General features: G+C 37.6%; 1 protein-coding gene across 1 annotated transcript in view; it reads left to right on the forward strand.

Moving 5' to 3' along the window:
- The window catches only part of fbxl17 (F-box and leucine-rich repeat protein 17), a 282,885-nt gene that overhangs the window by 244,169 nt on the left and 18,139 nt on the right, over window positions 1-20,577 (forward strand). The window contains exon 10 of the mRNA XM_042487705.2: window positions 14,335-14,477. Coding sequence (XP_042343639.1) covers window positions 14,335-14,477 — 143 coding nt within the window. The remainder of the gene's footprint in view (window positions 1-14,334; window positions 14,478-20,577) is intronic.

A 20,577-nucleotide genomic window follows, 5' to 3' on the forward strand; every position in this document is an offset into this window, starting at 1 on the left:
CGTTCTGACAAAGGCATTATCTGACTCTCCAGTTGACCAACTTGAGAGCATAACAAAATGATGTTTAGTGTTATTTGCTCGTCTCATTCTCCCCACGGCTATCTCAAACTGCCACATGTTTTCTTTATAAAGTCCGGAGCCTGTAATGCAGCAATTTGGAGTAGGAAGGTTGTGTGCTTAGGGGAGTGCAGCACAGTAATCAGGAAATGCATGGACAATGTATTCACTCACACTTATACATTCACCGTGGTAGGCACCTGTCTGCTTCAATCCTCTCACTTTGTCAGGTTGAAAGAAGTAAGGTTGAAGTGGAAGAAACAGGGACCTGGAGTTGCTGAAGGGGAAGTAGAGGCAGTTCTGTTGTTTGGTTCGGTTAACTGTGAAGCTCTCCTCTTTTATTTGACCTTCGTGTTCCTCAGAAAAACCTCCCAATCGCTCTGCAAGGAGGCTTTAACGGCAGCAATATGTGTTTCTTAACATAAGACGAGAGGTCTGAGCCCAGGTAATCGAGTTTGGGATCATGTGATTGGACATGACAAGGGGAACAGGATGGTGAGCCAGTCACTTGATGTGTTTCCAGTCTCTCAGACACTCAAGCACGCATACAAAAACAAAACTTTCTCCATTTTTAGAATACTTTACCGGGTCAGCACTAGTCTAAAAACAACATGGTTACTCGGTGTGCTGTTCACCCATCTGGCCTGATAGAGCCTCTTCCCCATGGTGCCATATTACATGAAACGTTCTGTAGCTTCAAAGCCATGTTACTGCCTGTTCAGTCATAATGTGCCATTATGCATGGCATCCAAGAGCATGCTGCAGCACAAAGGGAACCACATGTGGAGCACTCCGAGTGCCCAAAGCTATATATTACATATGTTACATACTGTACACAAGATGGTTTGTAGTGTGTGTGTGTGTGTGTGTGTGCACGTGTGTGTGTGTTTGAGTGAGAGTGAGAGAGAGAGAGAGAGAGAGTGTGTGTGTGTGTGTGTGTTTGAGTGAGAGTGAGAGAGAGAGAGAGAGAGAGTGTGTGTGTGTGTGTGTGTGTGTGTGTGTGTGTGTGTGTGTGTGTGCACTCGCGCATATATATAACAGGGAACATACTCATCGTTACACAGTCACCAACAGGGAACGGCAAAACTAACAGGGGACATTTTTTAAGTCCCCACTTGGACATGCTCTAAATCATCATAAAATCATGTGTTATGGCCTCTGGTGAAATTTTCAGATTTTGCCAAGAGGGACCAAAGTGTGTGTGGTGTTTATATCCATATTCAGAGCTCTCCCTCCTGGTTGGAGCTGGTATTTGAACGACCCATTCACACATCGTCAGCTTTTTAACACTCCTCTCCCCAGCAGCCTTTCAGACTGCAGATGGGCCGTTAAACAGGCTTTAGTAATGTTAATGTGGGTGACATGAAGGCCACAGAATGTAATGTATCAAATATGATACAAATAGCATGATAGGGTTAATAAAGACACCAGTCTCCTGAAACGTGATTTGTTATTAGTCTTTGCATTAAAATTCAAGGCTTGGCTTTAGGTGATTTCATAAGTTTTAAGCTCTATACTGTATTAAAATAAAGGGCTACCCAGAAGGCAGGAGAGAAATCAGTATTTTAGAGCCTTAAAAAAAGCAAGAAAACTATAATCCAAGCAGAATAAACCTTTACATAAAATGATCAGCAGTAAGATTTTTTCTTTTTAGGTTTAATTTTGTAAAATGATGTAACATCAGACCTTGACTAGACCTTTAAAGTTGTTCAGTCCCTGACGATACTGACCTGACCAGTTTTCACGAGCACTGAATGTCAATCAGTTTTTCAATATACTTCAATATACACTCTCAGTCTGTACTCAGAAATGTAATTTGTTTGTGGGTGCACATTATAGAAAACATGTCCAAACATAGATAATGCAACATGGAGTCCACTGTTGGCTGGTACATAATGACAATTAGTTCCCTCTTGGATAGCATGGAGTAGCGTTCACACTCCACCATGTAAAGAATAAATAAAATGAGATAGATAAGACTTACACAAAAGAATCTCACCTAAATAATTCAAAAATTATTCCTCAACTATGATTACAATGACTGTGATTATTATAATTATAACTAATATTTATAACAAACTATAAAGGCTCAGTTTTAGTGGATGGCTTAACCATCTAACTGACACTGTTTTTACAATACGGCTTCCCAGAGGGCAAGGAAATATTTTAAAATCTAAAGAAAGAAGAAAATAACAATAACAACAACAATAATAATAATAATAATAATAATAATAATAATAATGGTAGGAAGAAAATGTGGAGAGAAAATACTAGCAAGATCTTTACTAATTTTAATGAATTGCTTAAATTAGTTTATTATCAGAATTTACTTAACCTTGAGATTAGCTCAATCCTCCAAAACTCCCTTTGAGTTTTTAGATGCACTAGAAGCACTAGATTTCTGTCAATCTTACAATGTACGTATGTTTTGTTTCTCTATAATCACAGGAATGCATTTTTATTTGCGTTGATCTACTCTACAGGCAAAGAGGTCCACACTTGTATGTAGTATAAAGCAACAGGGGTCCACAGTTGGCTGGTACATAATGACACAAGTTACTTGTAAATATATCTAAATAAATCATGTAATTTTTTTTGCTTCTAAAAGGATCTGTAAGTATGTATTTTTGTAACTGAATATAAAGGCTCAGCCGTTGTGGATGTTCTTTACCATTTTATAGCTTGACACTGTGTTTAAAAGGGGCTACCCCAGTCCATTCTCATTGTTAACTTTTCAAATACATTCCCTCTGTCAGTGCTTTTGGCATACCTGCATCAATCTGGATCATGGCAGGATGATGTGAGAGATGAGAACATAGCCAGGACAGAGCCATGCGGCATTGTTATTATACGTCAGTAGACAGCCAGACAGCACGAGGCATCTGCATACATCTTAGCGTGGCTAGCATCACTTGAGAATATGGATGGGCGTACTCAAACTTCCATTTAACAGTTTTTACAAGCAAAAAAATGCCATGCAAGTTTTAGGTTTTATTTTTTGAGGATTTAAAGTTTTTTTCTATTGGGAAAGAATATTAAAACAAAAATGTTTTTTTTTTTTTAAAAAAAGGAATAAAGTTTCATCATCATTGAATGATGCCTTTTCAGAGCCAATATTTGCATAAAATGAAGCAAATAATTTAAAAATAACTTTGCTGGTCTAAAGTCTTCTTTGTAAAACATCAGAGCCACTCAGAAATACTTAGAGGGCAACTGAGGAACTGAGTGGATTAGTTGTGGGCAGACATACAGTGAAAATCAGATTTTAACTGTTTAAATAGTTAAGAATTCTGTATAGTTGCAGTGATTTGACAAAATTGCAGGGTCTCCCAGAATTCACAGGAATCAGCTGAATTTGGCATTTATTGTTATGGTTGAAATCCAATGTATGTGTGCCCATCTATAGGAATCCATTTGTTGTCGCTCCACATTACAGAAAAAGCAGGTCCACACTTGAGTTGTATAAAGTGACATGAGTCCACTGTTGGCTGGTATATAATGACACAAGTTCCATCTTAGATATATAGTATAGAGTGACATTCCCATTTCAACATGGATAAATGACAAAGAATAGGAAAAGAAGTTAGATGCATTATTGTTCAAAGAAAATAATCTTACAAAATGTAATAATAAAATTATTTATTTTTTAGGAAATTGGAGATAGAAATATCATTTTAGTTTTTAGTACATTGCTTTTGAATCGTGCACCTGAATAAGTTTTGAGTTGCTGTTTAAGAGTGTGCTCCTTTTTTACCTTGTGTTGAAAACACATTGACAACCCATCATGATATAAATGACTAGAGCAATCTTTAATGGTATTTATAATATGGGAGGTTTTGTGAGCAATCAGTTTGTCTCAGTTACAGGGATAAGTCAGTTAGAGGAATGATTAACCTCTGAAACCCTCTGTTCAACTGCTGAGATGAACTATTTCAAATTCTATAGGTTTTGGCTGTACTTTTGGCTGTACTTTAACTTTAAATTCTAAAAAGGAAAGTCAGTCACACTTTGTCCCTCTTGGCCTGTACAAAATGACACTTGTTTTGTTTTGTTTTGTTTGTTGTTTATATTTTCTCCAATGTTTTAAATTAATCTTAAATCTGCATTAGACAGACAAAATTGTATATACACATTACTAGATCTCAAGAAAACCAAAACAACTACAACTACTAAAACAACTAAAGAAATATAAAACAGCCAACAATACAAAAACTGCAGAACTAGGATCAAAATAGGATTCACTTTCAAGTAAAATAAAAAAAATAACGCTGAGAGATTTGGATTGGATTGTCTGCTGTATCGACCTTTAAGTCTTCTGTTGTAGGAGAGGGAACTGAGAGTTTTTAAATGGGTGTACTGTGCATGCAAAATTACCAGCACATTTATGGATTGTGTCTTAACAGAGGCTGACTACTCATTTTTGTATTGGATTAAATGATTTGCCATCTCTCTGTGTGCATGCTGCAGTGACCCAGAGGGACTTATTATTATTCAACACAGTTTTGGTTTTTATGAAGAATTTCAAATTCCTTAAAGGGTTTTAGTTTATGATGTAAGCATTAAACAATCCTCCACATTGACTGAGTGGAGTGTCCAGCACCCATGTGCCTTTTAAGGTTGCCTCTGAGAAATGAGTGACTTGGAGAGGGTGAGGGGTCAGCGTGTGCAGCTCTGTGCCAGGCCTTGATTCTCTGCAGTGTGGGGGTTGGTTTCTTTGTTGTTGACGATGGTCAATAGGCCATTCCACATTAAGCTTCAGAGATGCTAATTTATATTAGCTAGAATGTTACATCCAACTCTGACTGCCTGAGACATGGGTCTGTCCCCTGTCCTGGGTTAAGCAAGTGGCACACAGTGCTTATTTTAGCTGGTACAACATCTCTGGATTATTGGGAAGAACATCCTAAAAGTTTACAGATTGGGCATATAATTCTCCACTCAAATTCCCACTAGCTTGAATACTGATACAAAAGTTGTACTTTTTTACTGGATAGTTAAATATTTGAACATATTTAATCACCTAATAATTACATGAATTTCATGGCAAACCATTGTGATGTTACATAGTTTATTGTGCCAAGTTAACATTTAATTGTTCTAATCATAATAAAAGGTTTGGTTTCAACTATAGGAGTAAAACAAAACTAAAGAGTAAGAGTGATCGTCTGATCATCATGTTAAACATATTCAGGAAACAGAAATAAAATGTCAGAATGCAACATTGAGCCAAAAGAAAACATGGTGGATTATTGTAGTTTTGTAACATAGGTTTTGTTATTGATCTGTAATGTTGAATTTATGTAGTCCATTTTTCACCTCCTGAACCCTTTTCATTTGAGCTGCAGTGATATAAATTTAAAAGGTTATAAAGGTCATAAATCAGTTTGAACTTATATATGAAAATAAATAGTTTTCTAACCTATAAAACATTTAATGGGGGCAAACGTGTATGCATGCTTAACACAGCGCTGAGAAACAAAGCATTTTAAGTGACTGTAAGATTTAAAACAGCAAATGCAACTTTAAAATGGCCTCCCAAATAATATGTCAAGATCCACTACATGGTATTTTTTAACAGTTTAACAATATACCATCAGTAGTGTATCAATTGTATCAGCGTACCATCAGTAGTTGCAATTTATTTATTAGTTATCAAGTAGTATTGACAAAAGTGAAATTAACAGTCTGTTAACAGCCAGCTTAGGAAAGATGACACTGACATGTAAAATTACCAGCACATTTATGGAGTGAAATGCATCCCTAAAGGAGGTTAAATATTCATTTGTTTGTGAAAAAATTGTTGTTCATCTCTCTAAGATGTTAAACATTTGATTCAGTGGTGCTCTGCATTATTAAGTAAGCAATCACATGGTGTTATAGATATATTGTTAGATTTATGAGCCTTCAGTTGATGAAGCTGACAAAAATATGTAATTTCCTCTACACTGAAGAGGTGGAGTGACCAGCACCCATATGATTCTCAGATCCTAACTTTGAATGTTGAACAGTGGAGACTGCTGCCACTGAGAAGTGAGTGACCTGCAGTGGGTGAGGGGTTTGACTCTGTGCAAGTGAGTCTGTGAAAATCTGTCAGGCCTTGATTCCCTGCAGTGCGGGGATGGTTTCTTCTAGCTGACGATGAGTGGTTAGCACATGACACATTGAGCTAAGGGTTGCTAACCTCATATCCAAGATGCTGTATCTGATTTAGACTGACTGAACGTGGCTTATTCCCCCATCCTGGGTTTAACAAGTAGCACACACTGCTTATCTTGGTTAGTACAACATCCCTGGATTATTGGGAAGAACACCCTGAAATTATGCAGAGTAGGCATACAATTTCTCACTTTAATTCCCATTTTAAATACTGTTTTTTTTTCAAAACTTGTACTATTATGGATATTTAAGTAGTTGAACATATTCAGTTACCTAATGATTACATCTGTTATTTCATGACATACCATTTGATGTTGCACAGTTTATTTCCTCTAGTTTTCATTTCATTTTTCTAATTTTAATAAAAGGTTCTGTTTTAACTAAAGAGGTAATACAATACTACAGAATTAGATACTCTGTAAAAGCATCTACAAACATTATTTAGATAGTTAAAATGTTGTCAATGGTTATTGATTGTATGGAGTAAAACTAATTTGGCCCTTTTAAATGTTTTATAGGTGAGCTACATAAAGAGTACATATTTGTGTCCTGATTGTGTGATTATCATTTTAAACACATATATGAACAGAAAGTCAATGTTGACATGCAACTTTGAGCCAAAGATAAATGTAGTGGGTTATTGTTGTTTTGCAACTTTTGTAACCTATTAAAAATTTAATGAAGGGCAAGCGGTATGTATACTTTACAAAGTGCTTCGAAAGACATTATTTATTAAGTGACTCAAAAGATTTAAATAGCAACTGCAACTTTATAATGGTCTTCCAAATAGTATTTCAAGATCTGCTACATGGTATTTGTTAACAGTTTAACAGTTTATTACCATTAGCAGTTGCAACTTTATAGAAACCATCCAAACAATGTTTATAAACAGTTTTCAAACCAACTATTAATAGTTAACAAAGTGTTATAAATATTTGGTCTATCTATCCAAGAGATATTTATATTGTATAATTTACTTTTTGTTTTTACAAAAGGTTTACAAATTAGTTGGAAACCATTAATACTTAGTTTATGTATTTATACAAGACTGTATAAGTCTTGGTATTTGACTAATAAAATAACAATCTATAACATTACTTATAATGGGTAAAGTTAATTAGTTATCATTTCTTCATTGGTTATCAAGGAGTATTGACAAAAGTATAATTAACAGTCAGTTAACAAATTATTAATGATGCCTATAATACAGTATTGCCAGCTTCAGAAAGATGATACCGACACGTAAAATTACCACATTTATGGAGTAAGATGCATCCCTAAAAGAGGCCGAGTATTCATATGTGTGAAAAAAAATGTTATTCATCTCTGTATGATCTATGTACATTTGATTCAGTGGCTTTGTGCATTCTTTAGAAAGCAATCTGTCTTTATTACTACATTCACACACAGTTTATAGGATATATTTTTATATTTACTTGGCCTTCAGTTGATGAAGTGGACAAAATATGTAATTTCTTCTACACTGAAGAGGTGGAGTGACCAGCACCCATATGATTCTCAGATCCCTAACTTTGAGTGTTGAACAGTGGAGACTGCTGCCACTGAGAAGTGAGTGACCTGCAGTGGGTGAGGGTTTGATTCTCTGCAAGTCAGCCTGTGAAAATCTGTCAGGCCTTGATTCCCTGCAGTGCGGGGATGGTTTCTTCTAGCTGACGATGGTCGTTATGGTCGTGAGGACATTACACATTGGGCTTCAGGGTTGCTTACTTCTCATATCCTAGATGTTGTATCTGACTGAAACATGGCTTTTTCCTCTTTTCTGTGTTAAACAAGTGGATGTTGGGTAAGATAATGTTAAACTGTAAAGAGTAGAAATACAAGCAGAATTCCACATTTGTCGTCAATTGCACAGTTGACTACAAGCTATTCAAAAAAGGTTAAACATGTTTTCACATGAAGAAACATCTGCTGGGAAGTGACATAATAACCACAAGTATGTAATATCACTGAAATAATTGAAAGGTAATTATTTATTAAGTGGCCCTCTAAAGCAGTAGGGCATCTTGGCTCTCAGTGGCTCTGTTTGTCTGAATTTTTAACATAATGGCCATCAGAAACACATTAACATTAGTTAAACTTTAAGTGCTAAAGAGTTGTTTTCAGTTGACAACACTGGAATGTAAAGACCTGTAAAGCTGAGTGTCAATGTAAACTTATTTTAGCAATCTCACATGCCTTCATGCACACTCTCATGCCATGAGTGACAATGCCTGTATACCAGCCCTGTATTTGCCAACTAATTTACAACTCTATGTGTTACCAGCTATAGTTATCAAAAACAACCAAAAATAGATATAACAATAATAAAACTTAGTTCTGGGTTACACAAACCTCTTTGAATGGGGTCAACAGAAGATAACTAGTGAAGGCCCATTCATAGATGTGTATCCTGCTGTGATGGTTTTGAGATGAGGTGTTGGTGGCTCTCACCATTTCAATGCCCATCAAAAACACTAACATACCAGTTAAACTTTAAGTGCTAAGAAAGGTTTTAGTTCAATACTGAATTTAAAGTCCTGTAAAGCTGAGTGTCATTGTGAACTTATCAGTATTATTATATTATTTATTATGTGCCTTTCTTCATGCACACTCTTTGTGCACTGTGACAATGCTGCATGCCAGTGTGTGTAGTATATGTTATAGACTGTAGTCATTAAAAAAACAAACATCTTTGAATGGGGTCTAGATTAGATAATGCTAAATACACTTACAAACACAGGTGTTTCATCCATCACTAAAAAACTATTCATTTTGAACACAATGGAACACATTACAAAACAAGATATTTGGTGTTCAAATCCATTACCTATCATAATAGCATGAAAAGATTCAGAGAACCTTGAGAAATACATAAAAAGAGACAAGGCTAAAACCAAATATGAATGGCCATGACCTTTGACCCATAAAGCTGCACTGCATTAAATACCAACATGACTGAAGGATATCAAAAATGAGACTAAAACCACTGACAGTGGACACAGTTTATCACTGTATCTATAAATGCAAATTAAGACTTAACTATGCAAAAGTGAAAGCCAGATATCAACAAAATCCAGAAACACTGCCAACTTCCCCGGACCTGAGCTCATCTGTCACGTCACAGTGAATACTAAAGACAAGTTATAATTGTGTTCACATTATAGCCTTTATTTTAAATAGCTACAATGGTAACATTTCTGGTGCCAATTTACTAAACAATGAGAAGCTTTACTGAATAGATACATTTTGTATTAGATATTTTTCTCTTTACAAAATGCACCTTTCTATTTCTTTTTCATTAATCTATGGTGGAGTGTGAATATCACTCTGTCCTATCCAAAAGGGAACTTGTGTCATTATGTACCAGCCAACTTGGGACCAATCCTTTTATTCTATATGTGTGGCCCTTTTTCTGTAATGTTGATCAACAAAGAAATGCATTCTTATGCATATACATTGAAAGCACATACATTGTAAAAGAGATCCTGTGCTTGTAATAACTCTTAATGGGAATTTCCAGTAAAAGTCTGATAATAAATCTATTTTATGATTAATAGCAAATACTGTTGCTGACCTTTATATCGTTTTGGTCCTTTCTGGAAACCTTCATTGTAAAGGTGAACATCTAAAGTAGGAATTCCAGTATGTTTTTCCATGGCCAAGGGATCAGCCAGTATGTGTGATATCTCTGATCTAGACACTAGAGAAAGAAGCCTCAGACTTGTAATGTCATGAAGTATAAAGTCTGGAGCTGCTCCTTCTGCTCATCGAGAGCCTAATTTTGAGGACCAACAGAATGTTTGTTATCCCTTAAACCCAAATGAACTTTATTATATTGGTGTTGTCAGTTCTGTAACAGAAAATGTTCCCATATACTTATAACATTGTTCTGGCTGTTCTCAGTGTCATCTAGAAAATCTTTCACAATTTCATATCAATGGAGCAACTTCTACACTTTATATCACATGACATCACAAGCACTCCAGTTTTTGGATATGGGAGCTTGAAGTTGCCCATGTTTACTAATGTTTTAGACTGCCTTAGATCATAGAAATAATATGTATGTATTTTAGAAATGGGCATAATTTCCCATTAATACAGTATCAAGCCATAAAAGGTTAAGCCAGCCACTAAAGTTGAGCCTTTATATTCTGTTACACAAACATACTAACAAATCATATTTGAAGAAGAAATGTAACATTATTCAGATGAGATTTTTTTTCACAAGTATTATTAAATATGTTTGTATGTGCTTTACATGGTTAGTGTGAACGTCCTCGCTATCTAAGAAGGAACTTGTGACATTATGTACCAGCCAACAGTGGACTCATGTCATTATATCCTACTCAAGGGTGGACCTTCTTCAATGTGCACCAACAAACAAGTTGCATTTCTTTAAGTACAGACTGAGAACACAAGTATATTGAAAACTTGATTGACATTCACTACTTGTGAAAACTGGTCAGGTAAGTATTTTGGAAATTGAACAATTTTAAAGGTCAAGTCAAAGTTTGATGTTACATAATTTTAATTTAAAACTCCTTTTTTAGTTTTTTCTTACAAAAGGAAATGGAGTGTGGACATTTTTTTTCTTTTAGAGTGCAAAGTTCAAAGAGTACAAACAGAAGTCGACTTATGAAGGCCCATTCATAGATGTGTATCCTGTTGTGATGGTTTGAGATGAGTTGTTGGTGGCTCATCACCATTTAATGCCCATCAAAAACACTAACATACCAGTTAAACTTTAAGTGCTAAAGAAAAGTTTCAGTTTACAATACTGGAATGTAAAGTCCTGTAAAGCTGAGAGTCATTGTGAACTTATCGTAACATTTATTATGTGCCTTTCACTTCACGCACTCTCTGTGCACTGTGACAATGCTGCATGCCAGTGTGTGTAGTATGTTACAGACTGTAGTCATTAAAAAACAAACATCTTTGAATGGGGTCTAGATTAGATAATGCTAAAATACACTAACAAACACAGGTGTTTCATCCATCACTGAAAAACTATTAGAACACAAAGGAATACATTACAAAACAAGATATTTGCTGTTCAAATCCATTAACTATCTACCATAATAGCATGAAAAGATTTAGAGAACCTTAGAAATCTCTGCATAAAAGGGACAAGGCTAAAAACCAAAAATGAATGGCCATGACCTTTTGACCCATAAAGCTGCACTGCATTAAATACTAACATGATATCACAAAATGAGCTTGGGGACACTGAAAACCACTGACAGTGAACACAGTTCATCACTGCATCTATAAATGCAATTTAAGACTCTACTATGCTAAGTGAAAAGCCAGATTCAACAAAATCCAGAAAGCATACTGACTTCTCTGGACCTGAGCTCAACTGTCATGTCACAGTTTGATTTCTTTCTTTTGGAAGCAAACAGCTTTTAAGGTCTAGTCACAGACTTGTGTTAAATCATTTTATAGTGATTAATTAATTAAAATAAATATATTATTTATTAAAATAAGTAATTATATTGCTGATCATTTTATGTATAATGTTACTCGTTTATAGATTTATTTTTCTGAATTTTTGGTGATACATTGGTAGTTACAATTGGTCTGGTCTAAATATACATATATATATATATATACATATATAAAACAAAGACAACAATAAAGTTATTAACAGTAAATAGTAAGATAAAACTGAATTCACAGGATTATGGGAGCCTTCTTTAAAAGATATACTTTGCTTTGGCAAGTATTATTTCTGTAATATTTATTATCACAAAAAATGTTGATATATTGCAAGCAATAAAGTTTACATACCCATTTTTAAAGATACAAATGAAGTTTTAGTGAAAAAGAAGCACTCTATAGGTGAGAGAACCAGGATAAACCAGTTTGACTGCAGTATATGGATGTCCCCCCTTTGATAGGCAGACGTCGCTCAAGGCTTCAGGTCCCCTCTTGGCAATTTCTTTAAAAAATTGTAAAAATCACATTTGCAGTAATATTGTGAAAGAAGACCTCAAAAGTAAATTTTCAATTCTAGTTTTGTATTTTTAAAATGACTGCTAATAAAGGTTCCCTCTTGGATAGTACACTTAGATAGTCCCCTATTATTCATGTTCGCATGTATGTGTGTGTGTGTGTGTGTGTGTGTGTGTGGAGGAAACCCTCTACATTACATAGCTCCAGCTGGAAAGACGGAAAGAAGGTTAAATACATGCAGTTGATTCAAAACGCATAAGATTATTCATTTCCCTTCTCCTGTGGGAATAAGCTCTGGCTCCACAGTGTAAGCACACACTTGTATATATCGGCAGTCACAACTATTCTTATCCAGTGTGCAATGACAGCAACAATCTGCTGACTGCATGGTATTTAAAGGGGCATTTCACCCCAAAGTGAAAAATGCATGTTTTTCTACATACCTATAGTGCTGTTTGTCAATTGGGTTGCTTTGGTGTGAGTTGCAGAGTGTTGGAGATATCAGCCATAGAGATGTCTGCCTGCTCTCTCTTAGCTTGCTCAAGTGGAGTAGCAGTCGATGAACACTTTTTTCTGCATGGTGATAAAGCTGATGGTTTTAGTTTGGGAGAGACAAAATGGTTCCTATATGAAATGGCTTACAACAAAGTCTGTGGATTATCTTGAGTTACTGGGTCAGGATTTTTTGGAAAGAGACATTGCTGTTGAGTCTTTAATGCTTGTGTTGTACGTCGCTTTGGATAAAAGCGTCTGCTAAATGAAATTGTAGAATTGTAGAATGATCTAGACAGATAATTACCATTACAGGTAAGAGGGAAAATATGTATTTTGGATTTTGGGGTGAACTGTTTCTTTAAGACCATTATGTGGCGGTATTTTGAAAAAGACTGGTGATAAAAGTGTGAAAGGTTGAGAGGAAAAGGTTTCAAGATAAAAACAACTTTGTAAAACTAATTTTTCCGGCCTTGTTGAAGTGCAGACGATTGAGTCTCAAGCTTGTTTGTGAAAAAGTTTGAAGTGAAATGGATTTCTGCAAATGAAAAAACAACATCAGGGCTAAGTAACTATTTGAAGGTGCTGTCAAAGGCTTTCTCTGTCTTTACTCTCCTCCTTTCATCTTTCTCTCATCCCTCGCTCCTCCTCCTCCCTTCCCACTCTCATTAGTGATGGTTGTGAGAGAGGAGAGAACAAAGCTCAGGCCCTGCCAATCGATCACCGAGCAGCACTATCAATCGACTGGTGGAGCACAGGTCTCCTCCATCTGCCCAACGATTGACGGGTCAAAGATTGATGAGAAGATTGTTGTGTCCCTTTGTGTGTGTGTGTGTGTGTGTGTGTGTGTGTGTGTGTGTGTGTGTGTGTGTGTGTGTGTTAATGCAACAGAGTATGTCTTTGTATGAGATAGATTACAGAAGATTTAATCTCATCTTGTTTGTCAGCTCAACATTTTAATTTGTTACCTGCTTAAAAATAAATGAAGACAGTATCAAAAGAACAACACATATGGTGTGTGTGTGTGTGTGTGTGTGTGTGTGTGTCTGCGTGCGTGCATGTGCGCGCGCGCAGTGTGGGCGCATGCATGCATGTGTGCACACTTGCATGTGTGTGTATATGTGTGTGTGAAGGTATGTATGCACACATGCTCTGAGGTGTAACAAAGCCCCCAGACACTGACAGATATTTGTTTCGGTGGATACTCTTTACCCTGGCGCTATGTTCTGCCCTGGCAGCAGTAAACAGACACACACACACACACACAAGCAGAATTAAATCATACACTGGCATGGAGTCACACTTTACCCTGGCACGGTGTCATTGCCTTTCAGTGCTGTGACTCATGCCAAAGCTCTAATGGATGAATCCTGCAGCAGTCTGAGCAAACATGGGTGTGTGCGAGATTTGTATGTGTGTGTTTCAGTGTGTAACCCTGTGTGTATGCATATATTTTCAAGGTGTTGTGCAAACATTGAAATTATGTGTCACAGCTGGCCAGATGACTTGCCCTGGTTTTATCTCGAATTTATGTGCGTCTCTTTGGGAGGCCTATGCTGCCACATTTGCATGAGAAAGGTTGTCAGACTAACACCTTTTCTTGTTTCTCTCTCCCCCCTCCTTCCCCACCTTCCTCCTCGCCCCCCTCTCTCTGTCTTCCTCCTGTGTCCACAGCTCTGATAGCCATTGGCCAGTACAGCAGTACCATAGAGACTGTGGATGCGGGCTGGTGTAAGGACATCACAGACCAGGGAGCCACGCAGATCGCTCAGAGCAGCAAGTCCCTCCGCTACTTGGGCCTCATGAGATGTGACAAGGTAACAAGGCTCAGTTCATAATGTCTGCTGCTGTCTGGTTGACTGTCAGCACAATACAGTATACTGCTGCACTGTATGTGTGGTGCACTCTCAAAAGAGGCATCTCGAGATGTTTTTAAACATAGCAAATAGAACTTTTGAACGTGTACAGCAAGAATATTGGGAGGAATTTGCAGAAGACCAATAATTGTCGGATTAATGGTAATTATCATGACTTGTAGCCCTACTTTAAAGAAATACTTAAGCTCCCTAATGACTATTTGTATATCAATTACTCTTGCTTTTTTCTCCATGCCTCCATAGTGGATGAAGAACTAAAAAATGGATGAAATTTCAGATTAATTTAAGTCAGGCAAGTAAGGCATTTAACAACAGCAAAGCTCTATCAAAACATCTGTTCACAAACTTTTACACATCTCTTGCTGTGTAAGCCAAGCCTCATTTATCCAGTCGTACTTCCAAAACAGACAGCCCTTTCTGAGGAACTTAACTGAAAGTGAAACTTAACTGTGCTTCCCTTCAGCGCTAGACTCTGTTGACAAAAACAGTAATTTTGCCTCTCTGAACACAGGAGCTGCAGGTCTAATGCTGCCTTGATCAGTTTGTGTATTCGCATTATTTTGGGACTTTGGTGTTTTAAAGGGTCTGGTTCAGACTCATCGAAGTCACACAACAACACAAAAAAACTCACTGAGGTAGCTGAGAACCAGCAGTTCCGGTGTTCAGTGAGGTAAAATTATTACTTTTGTTAATGGAGTCTGGTTTTGAAGAGCGCATGGATAAGTTTTACTCTCAGTTCAGTTACCCGTTGAAAAGAGTCATCTCTTTGGGAAAAACGCAAAAGTTGTGTGAGAGTTTGTGCATGTTTTGAAAGTTTTGCTGTCATTAAATGTTGACCCCTGTTACTTCAATTCATCAATAATTTTCTGTTTTTTTATTCTTAGTTCACCTATATACCCCAGATACTTTAAGGAGATTGTTACCTTGGTAGAAATATTAATTGAAAATGTCTGGTAGTTGGCACGTTTCTGTCATCTTATGTTGTATTGCCCAACTCTGGTCCACACGCAAAACACAGAGAAATAATCCAACACATGCACATGAACCCTCAAAAGACCCAGGCTATGGCAATTGGCCAGTAAAAAGTATCCAGAGGAGAGCGTGTGGAGCAGCTAAGCCACTGCTGCCTGTGCCCAGTATGTCCGCGTGATCAGCCAGTTGGGTGATAACAGAAGTAAAGTGACACAATGACCCCTCTCAGACCTACTTGCCTCTGGGTCTGAGGGACGATCTTTCCAAAGTCACCCTTAAACTCTCCTCTGGCCTCTTACCCATCCAATCACTAACCTGATGGAGGCACATTTAGTGGTAGTGCCATGGTAACAACTCCACCCACCCCTCCAATTGGTTCAGGGGAGCTCCCACCACACAGATGCATCCACTTAGTGCGGGATCATTCAGTCTGACATGAGTGGGATGAGGACAGACAAGGAAGGGAAAGTGAGCAGCTGCCTTAACCCAAAAACTTTAGCCTGTACTGATTTAGTGCAGTGTCTTGTATTGTAGCTTGGTACACTGCACAGGCCATAATCCCAATGCTGGTGGGCCTGCATATGGTGAGTGTAACAGTATGTTTTAATGAGCCTTTCGTTTTCAGATTGAGGCTAAATTTTACATTTGGGTTTTGGGCTGAACAAATTTAAAAGCCCCCGCTCTGCAGTAAAAAGTGCAAGTGAAGTTGGCAGGGAAGAAAAGGACGGAGGAGGGATTTTGACTTACAGCCGAGGCCTTTCACCGGGTTGGGAACTCATCATTTTTATTTCTACATTATAAAATCAGTGATATCTGCGTGTCACGGCCTCGAGGTTGACCCCTATGGATTTTTCTGATAAAAATGCCTGTCCGGAGATCGTTAAGTGCGACAAGAACATCAGTGTATCATATTTATCTATTTATGCTGTAATGAAATTAAAACGTATGAGGATCTGACAGTGACCCCATATGTAAGGTCTCAGTGATGAAGCGGCGTACTCAATTCACATTATTGCAGACGTGAATGTGTATCTATCATATTTATCTTGGAGTAATAAAGAATAACTGCATTACATAGCAGGTGATCACTTAGATTCCATTTTCATTTAGTTCTCCTCCTGCTGCTCCGACTCACTGACCCAACAATCGATATCTACAGCCATGCTAATAAAAATCTGTTCTGGAATGACCTACATCTTTACTGGAATAACAATTTTTCTTAGTTTCTCTCCGCCATATGCGTCCATGCTCGTGACCTCCTCAATGAACAAATTCGTTCGTCCCTCTGCCCTTATTTATCTTTCCATCGCTCTCTTCAGATGTGATATTCATACTCATAATTTAGCCTGGAGGATGGAAAGATAAATAATTACTCTCCCTCTGCTCTGAGGGGGGAATTTGGGGATGACAGAGCTAAATAAAGCTGTAATTGGCGCTATTAGAGTTGTAATGGAGTGTGAATCGAGCAGAGAGAAGAGTTTGACAGTTTACAAGGTCAGGTACGTTATTGGCTCTGAATCACAGAATTAATTCACTGCATGCTTGCCCCCTTCACCCATTTCAGTGTTTTCACTGTTTTGAGACCCACCACTGTGTTCAGCATTGCAAATGAGCTCGGAGGACTGGTGAAGATTGGTCAGGCACGTGAGGGAAAAAGACCAGCCCACAGCAGCTACTTTCTTTGTTGTTGTTGTTGTTGATGTTGTTGTTGTCCTCTATTATGTTCGACGTGAAAGTGAGTTACAGTAGATGAAGTGAGTTTTCAGGAGGAGAGGGCGAGAGGAATGGGGGCAATACCAAGTTCGCTCAGAGGGAAACAAATAAACTGAAATTGGTTATTATTACTGAGGTCACGGTGAAAATGAGAGCTACAGAGCGAGTTAAAGAGGTAAAAAGGTGAGAGGTAGAGAATTGTGGTTATCTACGAGTCAGCCCAGGGGCAGCGGTGACTATGCTCTGCCTTCTCCCCTTTGCCTCATACTTGCATCTCTCTCCTCGCCTCCATCCTTCAAACCTCCTACGGCCCCTTCTGCTCTCCTCCTGTGATTCTTCACTTGCCTCAGCTTAAGATCTGTGCTTGTTTTCTCTCTGACATTTCATCACAATTTTTACAAAAATGCACTTAATTCATAATCTAAAAAATGGGCTTACTTGTTTTTAGAATTTCTTTAATCAATCTTGTGAATGATTTAAAAATGCCTAGAAATGGAAAGTAGGATTTTACAAATGGCATTATAAAATCCGAAATAACTGGGAACATCAACTTTTTGAAATAATTTACTGAATGCATCTCTCATTACATGTGTCACAGAACAAAATAGGAGAACCAACAACACATTTAGTTTCCAGTCAGGATGCTCAAAGCAGGGTAACCACTGTCTGCTATCCTGCTGTCACTGTGTCGTAGACAACATGGGGGAGTGCAAATTCAACAAAAATTGGCAATTTGACCAAGATTTTGCACCATGTGTGAAACCAGTACAAGGCAATGCGTACAAGGCTTTTAATGCATAAAAACCCCAAACAAAACAAAAAAAAATCAAACTTGGCATGATGGGAATCAGGAAGATTGAGCCACACATTCAGAGTGAGAAACGCAAAATGGCCAAGAAAACTTTGTCAACAAACACCAGGTATTTCCCAATCCTGGTATACACTTGTCTCTGTCATGACAGAAAATACATTCATTAGCTGTAACTGCTTATCCTCTCAAGGGTCGCAGGGGGGCTGGAGCTTATGCCAGCTGTCATTGGGCAAGAAGTGCGGTACACCCTGGACAGGTCACCAGACTACTGCAGGGCTGGCACATAGAGACAGATAAGCACACCTATAGACAGTTTAGAGTCACCAATTAAATTAACTCTGAATGGCATTAAATAACATCTTAAAAAGTCTAAAATCTAATTTGCATTCAGCTGTAGGAACCCTGGATAAGAACTTTGATGTTTTTTTGATTGATATTTTACATTGCACGTATTTGCTGACACTCCTTTCTAAAACAACTCGCAGTGAGGGGCTGTTCAATATCCTTATCAGGGTCACTTTGACAGGGTTTTTATTGGCTGTTGTCCAATATAAGTGCGTGACTTTTCTGTTCCTGCGCCTCAACCCCTCGGCCACACTGCTGCTTCACGTTGTGTTGCTTCAGGCAGTCAAGTGACTTCTAAAATCTGATCAAATTACACTCTACACACTCACAGTCCTTTTTGCACCAATTAGAAGTGCTTTGACCATGGCATGGGGAAAAATTTGAAATGTTTCACATTGGGTGTAATCTATGTTGCATGCTGCATTTCTTAAATGAACCAAATCAATATTTTCAAGTACTTTGCAAAATTGTTTTTACTACACACAGCACATTCAATTTGGTTGTGATTTTATTTCTGGTTTGCATTTGACATTTCAGCCTCTAGCAATGTTGTATCATGCTTTATTTGTGTATCACAGCAGTAAAATGTGGAGGCATGTCCAATTCAATCTCAGGGCAAACTAATCTCATCTCTGCACTTAATGCAGTTCTGGGAAAAAGCAGAAGCTGGGGGATAACTCTCAATTCCACAAGGTTCCCACATAATGAAAGTCTTGTGCAAATTACTTAACTTTAGATTTCTCTCAGCAATGGCATCTCTTCTTTATGTTGACAAATCCATTTGAATTTTTTTTTCTCATGCCTGGTTTTATTAAATTCTCCATTGTTTAAAATCAGATGGAAGGCGTTACTTTCTCCATGCATCCGCTTGTCTCTTTCTTTCCACAGTCTAGAGTTGACAGCGTGAATGGCCAACATATAAGGTCAACAGTACTTCTTCAGTGCAATGCATATTTCTTCTGCACTCTTAGGTTGTTCAAGAACTTTATCATGGTCACATTCTCTGATTAAACATGACACAAGAACAGGAGGGAATTCCAAGCCGGACTACTTTACAGAGAAAGCATTCTTAAGAGTTTGATGGTATTTTCTTATGATTGAGCCTGATGGACACATTAAACCGACATCAAAGAACTAGCTGCAATGAAGACTAACTGCCTCATGTTAAGGTGGGGATTTTATTATATAAATTGGTAATACTGCAAATTCAAATGAAACTTTTGGTACTTCTTACTTGATAAAAATAGATGTTGACAAAGTTTTCCCCTAAATGTGCTATTTAAAAAAGGTAGTAAATCACAATATAACACATATCATGTTATTGCAATATCACATACTGCAAAACATTTGTATTTGTTATTCAAAAAGGGAAACCAGAAGTCTGACAGGACAGATTCAAGATGCTTGTTAGCCAGTTAGCAAATTAACAATACAACACAATGTTGAAAGAACAAAGCGTATTTACTGTGTGCCAGCGAACAGTAACACAAACAACTATTTCTACTGAGGAGCTCCATTGCTAAAAACCTAATTTTACGTAATATAGCATTTTTATTATTATTTTTTTTTATCTCACGCACTCTCGCTGTTTGTTTGCTTTCCTTACTTTCTGAATTGATTGATTTCACTCACAGACGGGCTTCACCGTCTCTGTCACAGATGTAACATGATGAATGAGCCTGAAAAAAGCCATCGAGGGCTGACGAGCACCACCGATGTGGGTCGCATCACAAAAACTACTGCGACAGATGATCACTGTCGGCCAACACTGGCCAACAGCCAACGTCGGCTGGGTGTGTCAGGGCCTTCAACACTCTTAGCTTGACCCTAAACAGCCTCCATCTGTTTAGCTCAGCCCCAGGATCCACACACTTGAGAAACCATCTCAATATTTACCCATCAGCCATTTACTGTCCAGGCCAGCACGCTGTAGTGAAGGGGGCCATTGACAGCGGCTCCAACCTCATGTCATTTTGCTTTGCATACAACCATGAATGTTTTCATTTTGAAAAATAAATTGTTATATACATTTACACATAGTGGTCTGCTTTGGCATGTAGTTATTCCTTGTGAGAGCTGTGTTGACAGTGTTCTAGACATATTGCAAATATTCCACAGTTAATATTTTCCTTACAAGGACTTTGCTTGGTTTTGCTTCAGGATGTGTATGTTGCAGGAATTTAGTACAAATAACAGCAA

The sequence above is a fragment of the Plectropomus leopardus genome, chromosome 4 (genome assembly GCF_026936395.1).
Source record: "Plectropomus leopardus strain MGB_pleo_1.0 chromosome 4, ASM2693639v1, whole genome shotgun sequence".
Taxonomy (NCBI): Eukaryota; Metazoa; Chordata; class Actinopteri; order Perciformes; family Serranidae; genus Plectropomus; species Plectropomus leopardus.